Consider the following 13,318-nt stretch of genomic DNA (forward strand, 5'->3'; position numbering starts at 1 on the left):
ACAAAACATTTATAAAAAGGTGATTCACTCATTCAAAAATAGTCAGTGATTTCTTAAATCACTTATAATAAAAATATTAAAATACTATTAATATATTAATATCAATATTAAAATACATAGATGAATATTTATTATATTTAAGTTGAAAATTATTATCAACTTTAATATAATAAAGATTCATCTATGTAGTTTTACATTGATAGGGCCACGATTAATTACAAAGAACTGCTAGCGTCTTAAATAAAAAGGGTAGGCTAATAGTATTACTAATTAATTCTTAATTATAAACTCTATAAACCCATTTGTACCTTTCATATGAATTCAATGAAATTGGCACTAAATGCATCCTCCAATGAACACCTTTTTTAATCTAATCAAATTCATGGAAACTCAAAGTTTTCTTCAGATTAACTCAGTTTTAAATCCTATTAGAAATAAGAATTATAATGAGAATTGTTTCACCAACAGAGAACAAGATGAGCCCCGCCATGGTAGAATGTGCCTCGATCCTCGATGCCATCCAGCAGGTAGTGGGAGACACGCCGGGCAGAAAGTATCACAGTTTAGCATATATGGTATATGACACTGTGAGAAATGGTGAGTCGATTCCGTCAATGGTCGACACTCATAAGTTGCATCCACTTCTTATTCCTTATTGCGCAGTGGAGGCAGCCAGACTCCTCAACAATCACCATATGGTCGTCGAGGCTCTCAAATCCGATGATAGCATGGTAATAGAAAAGGCACTCGCTATAAAATCGTTCTTCAATGGCAGTAATACTGAATTGACAAATCCCCGCTATTTCTCCGAACAACTCATCCCGCATGTTTCTCTTAACACCAGGTTGAAGATAATCAAACAACTGTCTTATCGGCTCACCAAACCCAATTTAGCAGAAGAATTTTTTGATATGTTTCGCTCTATGTACGGCATTGAACAAGCTATGCCTCTGCTTTTTGCCTGCTCACCGGAGTTTATTGATTCAAAGCTGATCGAAGATAACATTGTTCTGACCCGTAGGTTGATGAAACAGTTGTACAGAAAAGACCCCAAATCAGTGATTCGTTACATCAAAACTGCTAGAAAATTGGAGCAACTCGATACACGCAACAATCTCCGACTCAATCTCATTGACTACAATGACATAATAGTCAAATTCATAAAAGTCGATATTGAATCTTTCATAGAGATCGCGGAATCGTACGAAGGAAATAAATTGAAATTGCAATTCAGTAAGAATCTTGGAAGAATCTTCATCAAAGTTGGTGAAAAATATCTAATCGGTAATCCCAATCTGTATGTTCACATGTTACCCTTGGAAGTGATAGATGCTGCCACAATGCGTTTGATTTTCCCAAAGTTATTTCCTGATAAAATCGAATCATTGAATACCAATCAACTATTGAGATTTTTGGAGTTCTTCCCAAGAAACGAAAAGTTTATTCTATTTGAAAGATGCTTTGCCTCCAGGTACAATAAGAAGATTCTGGAAACTTTTCATCTTGTAACAACTAAGCTAGTTTCACTGTTACCTGATACCCAAAGAGTAGAACAAGCCAAAATTATGATGGCTAAGAACTTGAACAATAATTCAAGATACTACCCACTCTCTTGGAGATGTTACTGCATTGCACGTGAAGTAATCCCACTGATAAAGAATGACATTGCAAAAGCTTCACAGATTGATGACAGGTGTGTATTAATTGGAGAAATGATCTATTGTTGCAAAGTCAACAACGATGAAGATATGCTTCTGGATGCTCTTGCATATTTCAACGAAAGACACAAAAATGAAACTGCTGATATGTACTTTCATTTCATCAAGATGTTGGACGAAATATATGGAGATGATCTTCATTGTTTGAGCATTGAACATTGGGAGCTTATCGACGCTGTAATTAGTAGAATGCATGTGAAAGGTTACTTCGGCAACTACAACAGTCAATGGAATTTGCAGAATTTATTCAAAGTATTGGAAGCATCTACTCATAACAAAATTCTGCATGACTCACACATAGAGGGAAACATGGCCTTATTGGCGCACTGCAACTTGAATCGAAACCGCCACTGCTGGAATATATTGGTGAATAATCCAGTGTATGAAGAAAAGTGTTTGAATTTCTTTGTTGAGTATGTTACACAAAAAATTGATAATCAATTCTCCAGCAAAACATGGCAACAAAATGAAACTATCATTGTTCCTGGATTGGTTAAAGCAATATATGCTTATAACAAACGTCACATGAAATATAAAAGAAACCTCAATGAAAAACCTCTTTCAGTTGGTGATTATCCCAAATTATTGAAGAGTGTGAAAAAATTGCTTAATGATTATGAATTTGATGAATATCCAGGTATTTGCGAGATGAAAGACGTGCTGAGGCGTAATGATAAAGACATTTTAGAAGGTATGATCAAAACTCGTTTAGCTGATGTGAGATCAGTAGAGGCACTTTCATTATTGAAACGTGAACCGAAGCGTATTGTAGAAAATTGGAATGATTATTTATTGAAATGCTTAGTTTATTGGCCAGGCAACAAAATTGTGGTACGCTTCATAAAAATTGTTCGTTGGCACAACGATATTGCAGTCAAGTGGCGAGAAGAGTGCGAGAAAAAGCTAACTGAAGATCACAGATATCTTGGCATCCTAGCATTGCTACTAGATGGTCGATCGTTTGTAAACCTTGTCGATCCATTCATGCCAAAACATACTGACTTGCAAACAAAGGGTCCAGACGCTAGATCTAATTATGAAATGACGTCAACAATCCCTTCAGCTTGTAATCTAGTCAACCCTCCGGTTGCATTGAGTGTGATTAGTCAATATTTTGAAGGAGATTATCTTTGCGACGGTTTGAGAGCTTCATTGAATCTCTGTCGTCGTACTGCCGTGAGCAAAGTCTTGCCATTTGTCACCAGCTTGATGTCAGAGAGAGTATCTGTGAGGAAACACGCAATCAGACTTCATTATATGGTCGCAACTATTGACGAGTCTTGTCAATTGTTGGCATATCAATGGCAAACGGAAAAGCATCACTCCATTCAAGAAGTTCTGTTCCGGATAATCCATGATCTATTCTTGAAAAAACCGACTTCTGAATCATTTAGTTTGTTGAAAAGCTGTCTTGAAAACTTTTCAAATGAAATGCTACAATGTTGCATTGTTGATTTTGAGGCGTTTGCTAGGCTTGTCAATTTTGAAAGGGTTCCAAATCAGTATCTTGCAGAATATGTGAGTAACATATTTGAGATTATCGAGAAAATGAAAGAGAATAAAAGTGTAAAAACGCAGGATAATCACGTTGCGTATGTGTTTAGTTGCATGGATTCGGCAATGTGCGACATCATGGGCGAACCTCTATGCATGAAACTCATAGAAAAGTATATACTTGATGATGAAGCGTATGATAATAAATTAATTTTGAATTTCGTTCTTGACTCGTTTATTTTGTCTCGCACAGAACACTCGGAGCGTCGTTTGAACCTGATTGGGAAATTGATAGGTGAGAAGGTGCAGTCACACTGGGACATGCCAAGACGGGGAAAAGCGCATTACTACGATGTTAATCAAATGCTCAAATATTTCATTGAAGGGTTCTGCAAGTATCACACTGCTAATAAAATAAATGTCAAGCTGGTAGATGTGTTACTCGAATTGTTCGAGTCCCCACTGAAACCAAAATCGGACCTAAGATCATATATAAATTTGTTTTACATGAAAGAAAAGATTCTTTCGACCTCGGTACTAGATTTTGGGGAACGCATTGCTAAGCAGAACAAGTTACTGATTAGTGAATACTCTGATTTTGCAGTACACCTCATGTCCGAGACAATTGAGAGGATTCTTATAAGTTTTGTGTCAAGTGAAGAAAGGATTCAATTTATTGAAGGACTCTTGAGAGAAAATGAATTATATAATTACTATATGGCAGCACACCAACTCCAAACCGTCAATTGTTATGATAGAAAGTTCCAGGATATTATGGGCGTTTTGTTGGATTGTGAATACCCAATAATTGTGAGTATTGCGAGGCAGATGATGAACTCAATCACCGAGCATTGCGGTTGTACTAAAAAGTATTAAATGTAATACTAAGGACATTCTAATACATATTGATGGCAGATCTCTTTAGTAAATCATAGAGTATAAACTTTGTCAGTACAGTCAAGTTAACAAGAGATGTTGTGAAATTCTATGTCAAGATTTGCCCATTGAATCGAGTAAGTCGATTATACTCCATCAAATCTCAGCATTTGAATCGGTATAGTAGTTTATTTTTCAAGTCAAGAGGACTAATAATATATCTTTTTTTTGAATTTGAAGAAGTTTATTAATTTTTTAGTTTTATTCCAGCAGTGATCGATTGTTTTTTTTATTGATTTCGATTTTTATTTTTACCTTGCGATGGTCATCGGTAGACTAGTAAAGACTGATTTGTTATAAAACAGTACATGTATTGATAGTTTTAAGATTGAATTACAATTCAAGACATTGTATTACAAAATATTGTTTACACATATATGCAATTGGAATATTATTCCAATAGAGTTCCAATACTAATTCATTTATTTGGCATTCTTTAATATGACAAGGAAATCAGGTGAATCGTTGTTACAACTGTCGGTATTGTCATGTAAATCATAATTGACTGGTAATATTTGAAATTGTGCATATTTCAGTTTCCAAATAATCAGATTCTCGATTAATACATTTTTCAAAACAAACATGATTCAACTCCAGTAAAAGATGACTTGATAACTCACAAACAAATTGAAGAATACGTTCATTTCGAGGACAATAAGGTTATCATTAAAATGTCATAGAATTCTTTGTAAATTTCCTCTTATTTTATTTGGAAAAACCTTTGATTTTCAAGAGTGATTATTTCTTTATTTGCCATTATATTTATGTGAAATGCATATCAGGAATTGCATTTGCAGAGGATTGCAATATTTTTTATTTTATGAAGCTGCTATATTTCATATAAGCAATATTCTTTATTCTATTTTATATAGTTCTTAAGTGATAGTATTGTATTTTTCAAAACAAACATGATTCATCTCCAGTTAAGGATGACTTGATAACTCACAAAAAAATTGAAGAATACGTTCATTTCGAGGACAATAAGGTATCATTAAAATGTCATAGAATTCTTTGTAGATTTCCTCTTATTTTATTTGGAAAAACCTTTGATTTTCAAGAGTGATTATTTCTTTGTCATTATATTTACGTGAAATGCATATCAGGAATTGCATTTGCAGAGGATTGCAATATTTTTTATTTTATGAAGCTATATTTCATATAAGCAATATTCTATTCTATTCAATTTTATTTTATATAGTTCTTAAGTGATAGTATTGATTTTCTATATGATGTCCATCTGATGAATGATAGGTACATTTCCTGAAGACGAAGATAATATTGTTTAAGTTTCCTGCTTCCGAATAGGAAATTGTTTGTTTCACTGAGTAATTATTACTGTAAGAAGTTATTTGTGAAGTTTCAATAAATATTTTTCATTTTTTATATTATTTTCTTCTTGTGTAAAATACCCACAAAACTTATTATTGTTTGAATAGATGATCAATATTAATATATTGAGTTGAACCGATTTATAGAGTTCATTCACATTGAAGGTTGTTTTTGGCAAAATATGAGGTTTTAAAAAGTTGTTTTAATGTTTTTATCTGCATGAAATTTACATCTACCTGGAAACACTAAATTTGGCCTACTGATGTGGTTTACAACCAAAGAACAGGACTAGGTATTTAAAAGCCTCATTGAGACCTAAGAATCTAAAAATAACTGAGACTATTCAATAGCTTTATTCTATGAATATTGCAATAAGGATAATGTAATTCAGCCTGAGGTACTTCTATCTATAGTAAGATATTAGGAGTATTAACTTTCAAAATAATCAGCATTGAATTCCACTCCCATAATATCGTTAATTAAATTAATTTAACATTGCATTAACTCATTTCAACTCGCAAACGGGAGTGCCACAATACTGCGAGATTTCAATCTGTCTAGTGTATGAACATAATCTGAAAGACGTACCTTCAATTAAATTGGATAATATTTTTCAATATAATTGTTAAGATCATTATAAGAGTGAGAAAAAGTGGCAACTGAAATTTTCAAGTGGTCTGATAAGCGAGTTATGGGTTGTTGAAAGTGCTAACTCCGTTTTCTTTCCAGATCATATACGGTTAGAATTTTCCATTGGAGTTTTTTTAATACATTCAGTATATCATTGGCTTTGTTCTGATATGCGTTTTTCGCGATTTATGCCAAAATAAACAAGTTATCGAATTTGCAAAAAATGTTACTCTCTTATTTATGAACGATATGGGGAATAAAATGTTTTAGTTTGGTAAGATACATTTTTTGAATTTTTAAGAGAAGTTTTGTTAATATAGTCGAAACCGTTTATGATCTGGAAAGAAAACTGAGTTATCACTTCAACGACCCATAACTCGCTTATTAGACCACTTAAAAATTTCAGTTGCCACCTTTTCTCACTCTTAACAATTATATTAAAAAAGATTATCCAATTTAAATGAAAAAAGTGTTCCGAACAGCCTTAAAGGTAAGGTTAAGGAGATTAGGTTTTTGCTTTTAAATTGAAATTTGTTAGTATTATTTGAAATGTGTTGATAATTCTATATAAACACAAATAACAAAACGTTGAAATACTCGCACTTACGAATGACAAACACTTACGTACCGTAGCTATGATGAAGAAATGTTTAATGCATAAATGGAATTTTATACATTTTACATTACATTGAAATTTTGAAACAAACTTGAAGAAGATGTTTGATCAAATCTGGTTATCTTTTCATTCATTAATGAGATACATTTCCAGTTTAAACCACCAGCTTTTCCGATTTAGTTTTTGAGGTGAGGCTAACCAAAGAAAATCTTGGACTTATCAATTCGGATACTTTATCATTTCTGAATCAATTGTCAATATGAAATTGAATGTTATATACATGTGAACGAATAATTAGGATCATCAAACAAATTTTTGAAATTATTAAATAATATTTGACTTGATATCACGATTGAGCAAGACATTCTTCCTTTCAATCATGTATAAGCCATTTTGGTCATCAGGTCATGATTGAAGAAAACTAGTTTATGTTTTTACGACCAATCTTCAATGAACTTCTATCAAATAACTATGATCTTCTATCAAATCTTGATAGAGCTGGTAAAGGAGTGAGAATACCTTACTCTTGTGTGTGTGACTCTACCCACCCAATGAACTTTGTGACTATATTTAACGGAATTTATGAACGAGTTTAGAACTGTCTTGACGAAGCACGCTCTGGTAGTCACAACAAACATCAAGAATTATATTAAATGAAAAAGACTAAGAAATTGTCAAATAACCGCAGATTTATTGATACTTAGAAAGACCGGTTTCGGTGTAATAACCGAAATCGGTCTTTCCAAGTATCAATAAATCTGTGGTTTTTTGATAATTTCATAGTCTTTTTCATTTAATATGAATAATTACCACAATATCAACTTCTCAACTACACAAAAAATCAAGAATTATTGTTGAATTAGCTAGGTACTAAAATCGTTCTGATTAGTTCACAAGAGCGTACGGTACTTTTCTAAGAATGTTTTTTTTTAGTAATTATTGATAAATATGATCCGTATGATTTTATTGATTTTATCGATATTCATCACAATAAAATTTTCTCTAGTTGAATTATCAGTTGATTTTGAAGATTAAACATTGATATTCTGAACCAAAATTATTAGGACACTGATAAGGTTGCCAATCTATGTCAAAGGATACCATTTCATATGGCTAACGTAGATTGCGGAAGCAGCTTCCCTAACCATTGTATCTTATGCTGCCTCGTAAATAATGTGTATGGTAAAGTCTGTACTCGCTTCAATAGCCTAACAAGAGATGGGATTCATTGAGTCTCTCACACCAAGACTGAGCCACTGCATTGCAGACGAGCTAATTCAGACTCCATTGCCAAGCCGGCCCACATTTCGTTCACTAATCCCAGGCATGGACAAAAGCCACGAGGAGCTTTCAGGGTTGATATCTTCTCTTCCCGTCATTAATGTACTTTCCAACTAAGTTGAAGTAAAAAGTACACGAGCTGTTGGGCTTTCGTTATCAATAATGTATTTTGTAACTTGAAAGTTAGTAGTTGTAATGAAATAAAATATCAATACCATAGTTATCGCTATCTATGATGAGATTATAATGATTATAATTAGATAGCGATAATATTTGATACTTATTCAACAATATCATAATATCATGTACAAGTCATGAGTATAATTAGATACCGATAATATTTAATACTTATTCAACAATATCATGTACAAGTTCATGAAGCTCTTTATAGCTATTTATTGATTTATTTATTCTAGTTTGATTGAAAAAAGCAATTCGAAGTATCAGATTATTTACGTGAACTACATGATGGGTAAACATTCCAAAATGAAACGAGTCAAAAATGAATAGTACCGCAACAGATATTGAATAATTGGTAGCATTATCAGTCATTATGCCTCAAGTTCTATAAATTCATACAAAACTACCGTATGGATGCAAACCATGTCTGTGCATGTGCATCTTATTTCAACACACTCATTTGTTCGGAATGAACAAAATATTCAAACTGAAAGTTTTTCCCCGAAGAATGTACAAGGTGTCAATAACAATTAAGTATTAGGAACTATAGAAATGGTTTTGGTCCAGCACAATGTTCCTCATATGCACACAATGCACAATGGAGGCTATCATACATGAGTTTTTTAAAACTAATTTTGCACATTTCAACTTGAAAATGACCTAAGTTATGGTCGAAACTAGTCGTTGTAATATTTTAAATAATAAAAGGTACTTCAAGTTTCAATATTGTTTTATTAATTTTATTAATGAGTTTTTATTATTCACAACATGTTTCAGCTTCAAAGCCGTTTTCAAGTGAATTACTTTGAACTTTTAAAGTGAACTTTGGTTTTAAAGTAGAAAAACATTTTCTAAATGATAAGATATATGTTAGAAAGGGGTAACTTGATTTTCAATTCTTATTTCAATACAAGTAGTCCATAACAAGAAAGTGAACATCATACATGAGGCTTTCCAAGGATACTTTGGATATAGTGTATAGGCTGTAGAATCAATTATACCACTTCCCTCCTTTTCGATCCATGAACGTTACAGTTTCAAGCAAATATTGCTTTTATCAAATTCCACGCACTCCCAATAAATTTTCTAGAAATAGAAAATTGTTTGGAGAGGATAGGAAACACTAACAAAGTTCATGGTGTTGAGTGATAAGATTAATGCGGTAATCAATTCGAGAAGGTTAGTACCGTCCTGTTTATTGGCGCTTGGGGAACATTTCCTCTCAATTTAGCCTCTTCCTTAAAAAAAGTATCTTTTGCCAGTTTGATATTTGAAACTCACGATTATTTTGGCGCATCGTTGGCGAAGCTTTATGAAAAGTTCTTCAGGCCTTCAAATATGAAGATTTACCTCGTTTTTATCTTCAATGGAAAGTTGCAGCCTCTATCTGTTAGATAGAATAAATAAATAGATAGAATAAATAAATAGATAAAAAATAATGTTTATTTTCCAAAAAAAAACTAAAACTACTACATCAATTACAGAAAATATTAGATAAATTACAATTACATTACATAGTTAGTTTCAGAAATTTCTCATGTGTCTTGTACATGTTAGGTGTTTTCTTTGTGGAAATTGACCTATTCCACTATGGCGTACCATGCTCTAGAGTAGGTCAACATAACTGAATATTTCTATTTATTTGCTTGAGAAATATCGTTTTAACTAAACCAAAAACATTTCCACTTTCCAACTGGAAGTTCCTTGGTGGCTACACGTCCCCCTGCACTTCACACTCCACTGTCTGAGTTCAGACCAGGCTTCAAATGTGACATTCAAGACCCAAGTCAATAAGCATGCATATTCACTGGAACAATTACAATCACGTGCATTGTAGTCCAATTCGTAATGAATACGTGTATTTGCATTTCATTCAAAAAAGCCAGGGCGTCTTTCCAACTTCATACAACACCTTTCTTTACATTTATATGACTTATGATGATTAGCCAGACTAATTTTAAGCATTAGATTACTAATGATTATGCATGTAAAAAAGATTATTCAGGGCCTTGAATAGTTTTAAATATAAATCATTATTGCATTTTTTATGAAGTTTTGTAAACATGTGTATTTTATGTTCCATACTGTAAGATTGTGTTGAATAACACTATTCAAGGTTACAAACTGTAACGGTGGTTCGCGAACACGGAACATGAATGACCCACAATTATGTTTTGGATGTTTTAATATTTAAAATCAAGAATAATGATGCTTAAATAATTTAATAAATATTAAATACTAACCAACAAAATCCTTTTTTAGAATAAGAATAATTGGGGTACGGGTATGTCAAAGAGGGGAAGGTGTAGGTGAAGAAGTAGAACCTGATGATTGACAAACATATGGCTAGTAATTCAAATACAAATACATTCTAGCGTCGATCCCCCGTAACTTTCAGCCCAAGGTCCAATTTTTCTTTTAATACGTCACATAATGCATTTTCTCCCAATAAAATTAGCATATTATTTTCTCTCAATAAAAACAATATAAAAAACCTTGTTGTACCCTTTATTATTAAAAACTTAGAAATATTTCAACGACTAGTTTCGACCCTAACTTAGGCCATTTTCAACTTGAAAATGAAGTTAGGGACCCTACTAATGACCCTAACTTAGGCCATTTTCAACTTGAAAATGACTCAAGTTAGGGACCCTACTAATGACCCTAACTTAGGCCATTTTCAACTTGAAAATGACTTAAGTTAGGGACCCTACTGATGACCCTAACTTAGGCCATTTTCAACTTGAAAATGACTTAAGTTAGGGTCGAAACTAGTCGTTGAAATATTTTGAAGTTTTTAATAATAAAGGGTACTACAAGTTTTTTAAATTGTTTTTATTAATTTCTACAAAAGTAGCCCATATAAGTCAAGTGTTTTTATTTTCTCTTAATTAGCTTCATTTTAAAGAACTCTCTTAATTAGCATTGTGCATAATAGGAACCTATCAAACATCATTCTCAAGTGATCAGGTTGAAAATGAATGTTTTTATTCTACTTCTTTAAAAATATACACGTTATAAAGATTTACGACATGGAATCTTGGAAACATAGCAACCTACGGAAACTCGTCATGAAAAGTGAGATTGGAAAATATTGGAAATTGATTTTGTTTAATAGCGTACCCAACGTGGAAAGTGTGTTGATAGGTATTTGTGATAGATTTCAGCATTTCAATATTCGCGACTTTTGAAATAAGTTCGAGTTTCTCTTTCTTGATTTTTGTTGAAGTTAGACTTTACAACTGCAGAGAATCCCTGGTGCATTGCAAACGGCGCAGGCCCGCTAAAACTCCCTGGAAAGATGGAAGTACTTTTAAGTTTGAGTACCTCTATAAATCTTCAAACCTCTCTGTGTTGGTTTCTCAACATTTTCTTCCATGAACTGCAGCTGGGAAGATAGAGCTGGTAGCTAGGTGATACTACCTAATGGTTTTGTTATAATTTACAGAATAATTTTCAAAGAATATGAAACATCAAGAAATTGAAATGTGCAAATTGAATCAATTTCAATACGACTTTAGTAATCAATGTTATAACTCTTCCGACGCTGGTAGATCCACAACTAGTAGATCTCTTAAAACTAAGTACATAGCTAATTGAAAACGTCAAAATGTTTAGAACATTCGCTGATAATAATAAGAGAAAGTTAATGCCTGAGAGGGAGAGAAAAAAAGTAAGTATTTTAAAATAATAATATCGACATGTAAAAATAATGTTATTCCATACCTACTTGGAATCCATGTTCAAAAAATAGCATTTTTAATTGAATAACATAGAATGTTCTAATATATTACGGAATGAACATATTCCCAAGCATCAACTATAATTAATTGTGCAGTGATGTGCTTGATATTTCTTATCGAATATCAAAAGTTATTGAAAAGAAATGAATTATTCATTCATTGCACAGAACACCACAATCATTCTATAATTACGACCATGGAGGAAAAACTAGGCAGATTCTGTACCATTTCTTTCTCAAATTTTGATAAAAATTTAAAATTTCCAAAGTATAATGATAAGTAATGCATTATTTAAGCTTATTTCTTTCTCTGTGAACTCATCTTAGAATTACTATCATAAGACACAGCCAAAGATCTCGAATTATTAGAACGTATTCCGTTTGATTTGTTTTATAGAGTTAAATCAACCTACTATTAGAATTAATGATGTTCAAAGCATGTTAACTGATGTGTTGGAGTCAGCTTGAGGCAAGTGACGACTGTACAAGATAGAGAGGAAACACAGAGGTGTTAAACAGTCTCTAATTATTGCAGAAAGCTCTGCGGTGATGATGATGATACTAACGTTGATTATTATCTTCATCAAAGAGAATAGTTGACTTCCTGGCAGAGATTGTCTTTGATCAATCTAACCTGGTGTTGAATCCAAGCCTTATCACACCTAAGTGGCTCGATGATTATCAAATCCAATGCTGTTTAACGAGGAATTCAACAGTTCTGGTATGGTGCTTTAAGTCACCTGGATCAATTGGCTCAAAAATTGCAATAAATTATATAATCTATTACTGTATTTTAGTAGAGATACGGAAGAGCTAGCAGTTATCTTGCTTACATTCAATTCAAATATACCATCAATCATTATATCATAATATAGTCTGGAATCCTCAAATTGTAATATACCAGTTATGGTCACAAAGTAAAGTGTAGCATGAGGCATGATTTCTGAACAAAAATAATATATTATTGCTACGAAATTAACATTCTCAGTTGAAGATATCAAAAACTATAATGAGAAGTAAATTATCTTTTTATGAGGAGTAAATAATCTTAAATGAGATGTAAATCCTCTCTAATATGGTCTACTCATTTTGATTACATGCTTAGCGTGAGGATCTAAAAAAATAACTTATTCTACTTGAAGAAGTCAGCTCGAGAGGCGAATTCACTTCAGTACAAATTACACATAATATTAATTAACACTACACATACATTTTCGACAACATTACTCATTTCGATGATAATCTGAGTCTTTTTATTCAGAATATAAAATCAATGATCAGTTCAATATAATATCAATAGATTCAGTTCAATTGATACTGTGATATTACATTTTAAACTGAATTTTTCGAATCATTGAAAATTATAATTTGATTTGCTCTGAACTGGAGTTC

General features: G+C 32.3%; 1 protein-coding gene across 5 annotated transcripts in view; it reads left to right on the forward strand.

Moving 5' to 3' along the window:
* LOC111057449 (galactosylgalactosylxylosylprotein 3-beta-glucuronosyltransferase P) overlaps window positions 1–13,318 on the forward strand; it is a 101,161-nt gene that overhangs the window by 51,885 nt on the left and 35,958 nt on the right. For 3 of the 5 annotated variants that reach the window (XM_039442442.1, XM_039442439.1, XM_039442441.1), the window contains exon 3: window positions 469–5,531. The exons of the other annotated variants lie outside the window; for them this stretch is intronic. In XM_039442442.1, the coding sequence (XP_039298376.1) occupies window positions 477–4,088 (3,612 nt within the window). In that variant the 5' untranslated portion in view covers window positions 469–476 and the 3' untranslated portion in view covers window positions 4,089–5,531. Of the gene's footprint in view, window positions 1–468; window positions 5,532–13,318 lie in introns of those variants that run through there. 5 annotated transcript variants of the gene reach the window in all.

Source organism: Nilaparvata lugens, chromosome X (assembly GCF_014356525.2).
Source record: "Nilaparvata lugens isolate BPH chromosome X, ASM1435652v1, whole genome shotgun sequence".
In the NCBI taxonomy this organism is placed as follows: Eukaryota; Metazoa; Arthropoda; class Insecta; order Hemiptera; family Delphacidae; genus Nilaparvata; species Nilaparvata lugens.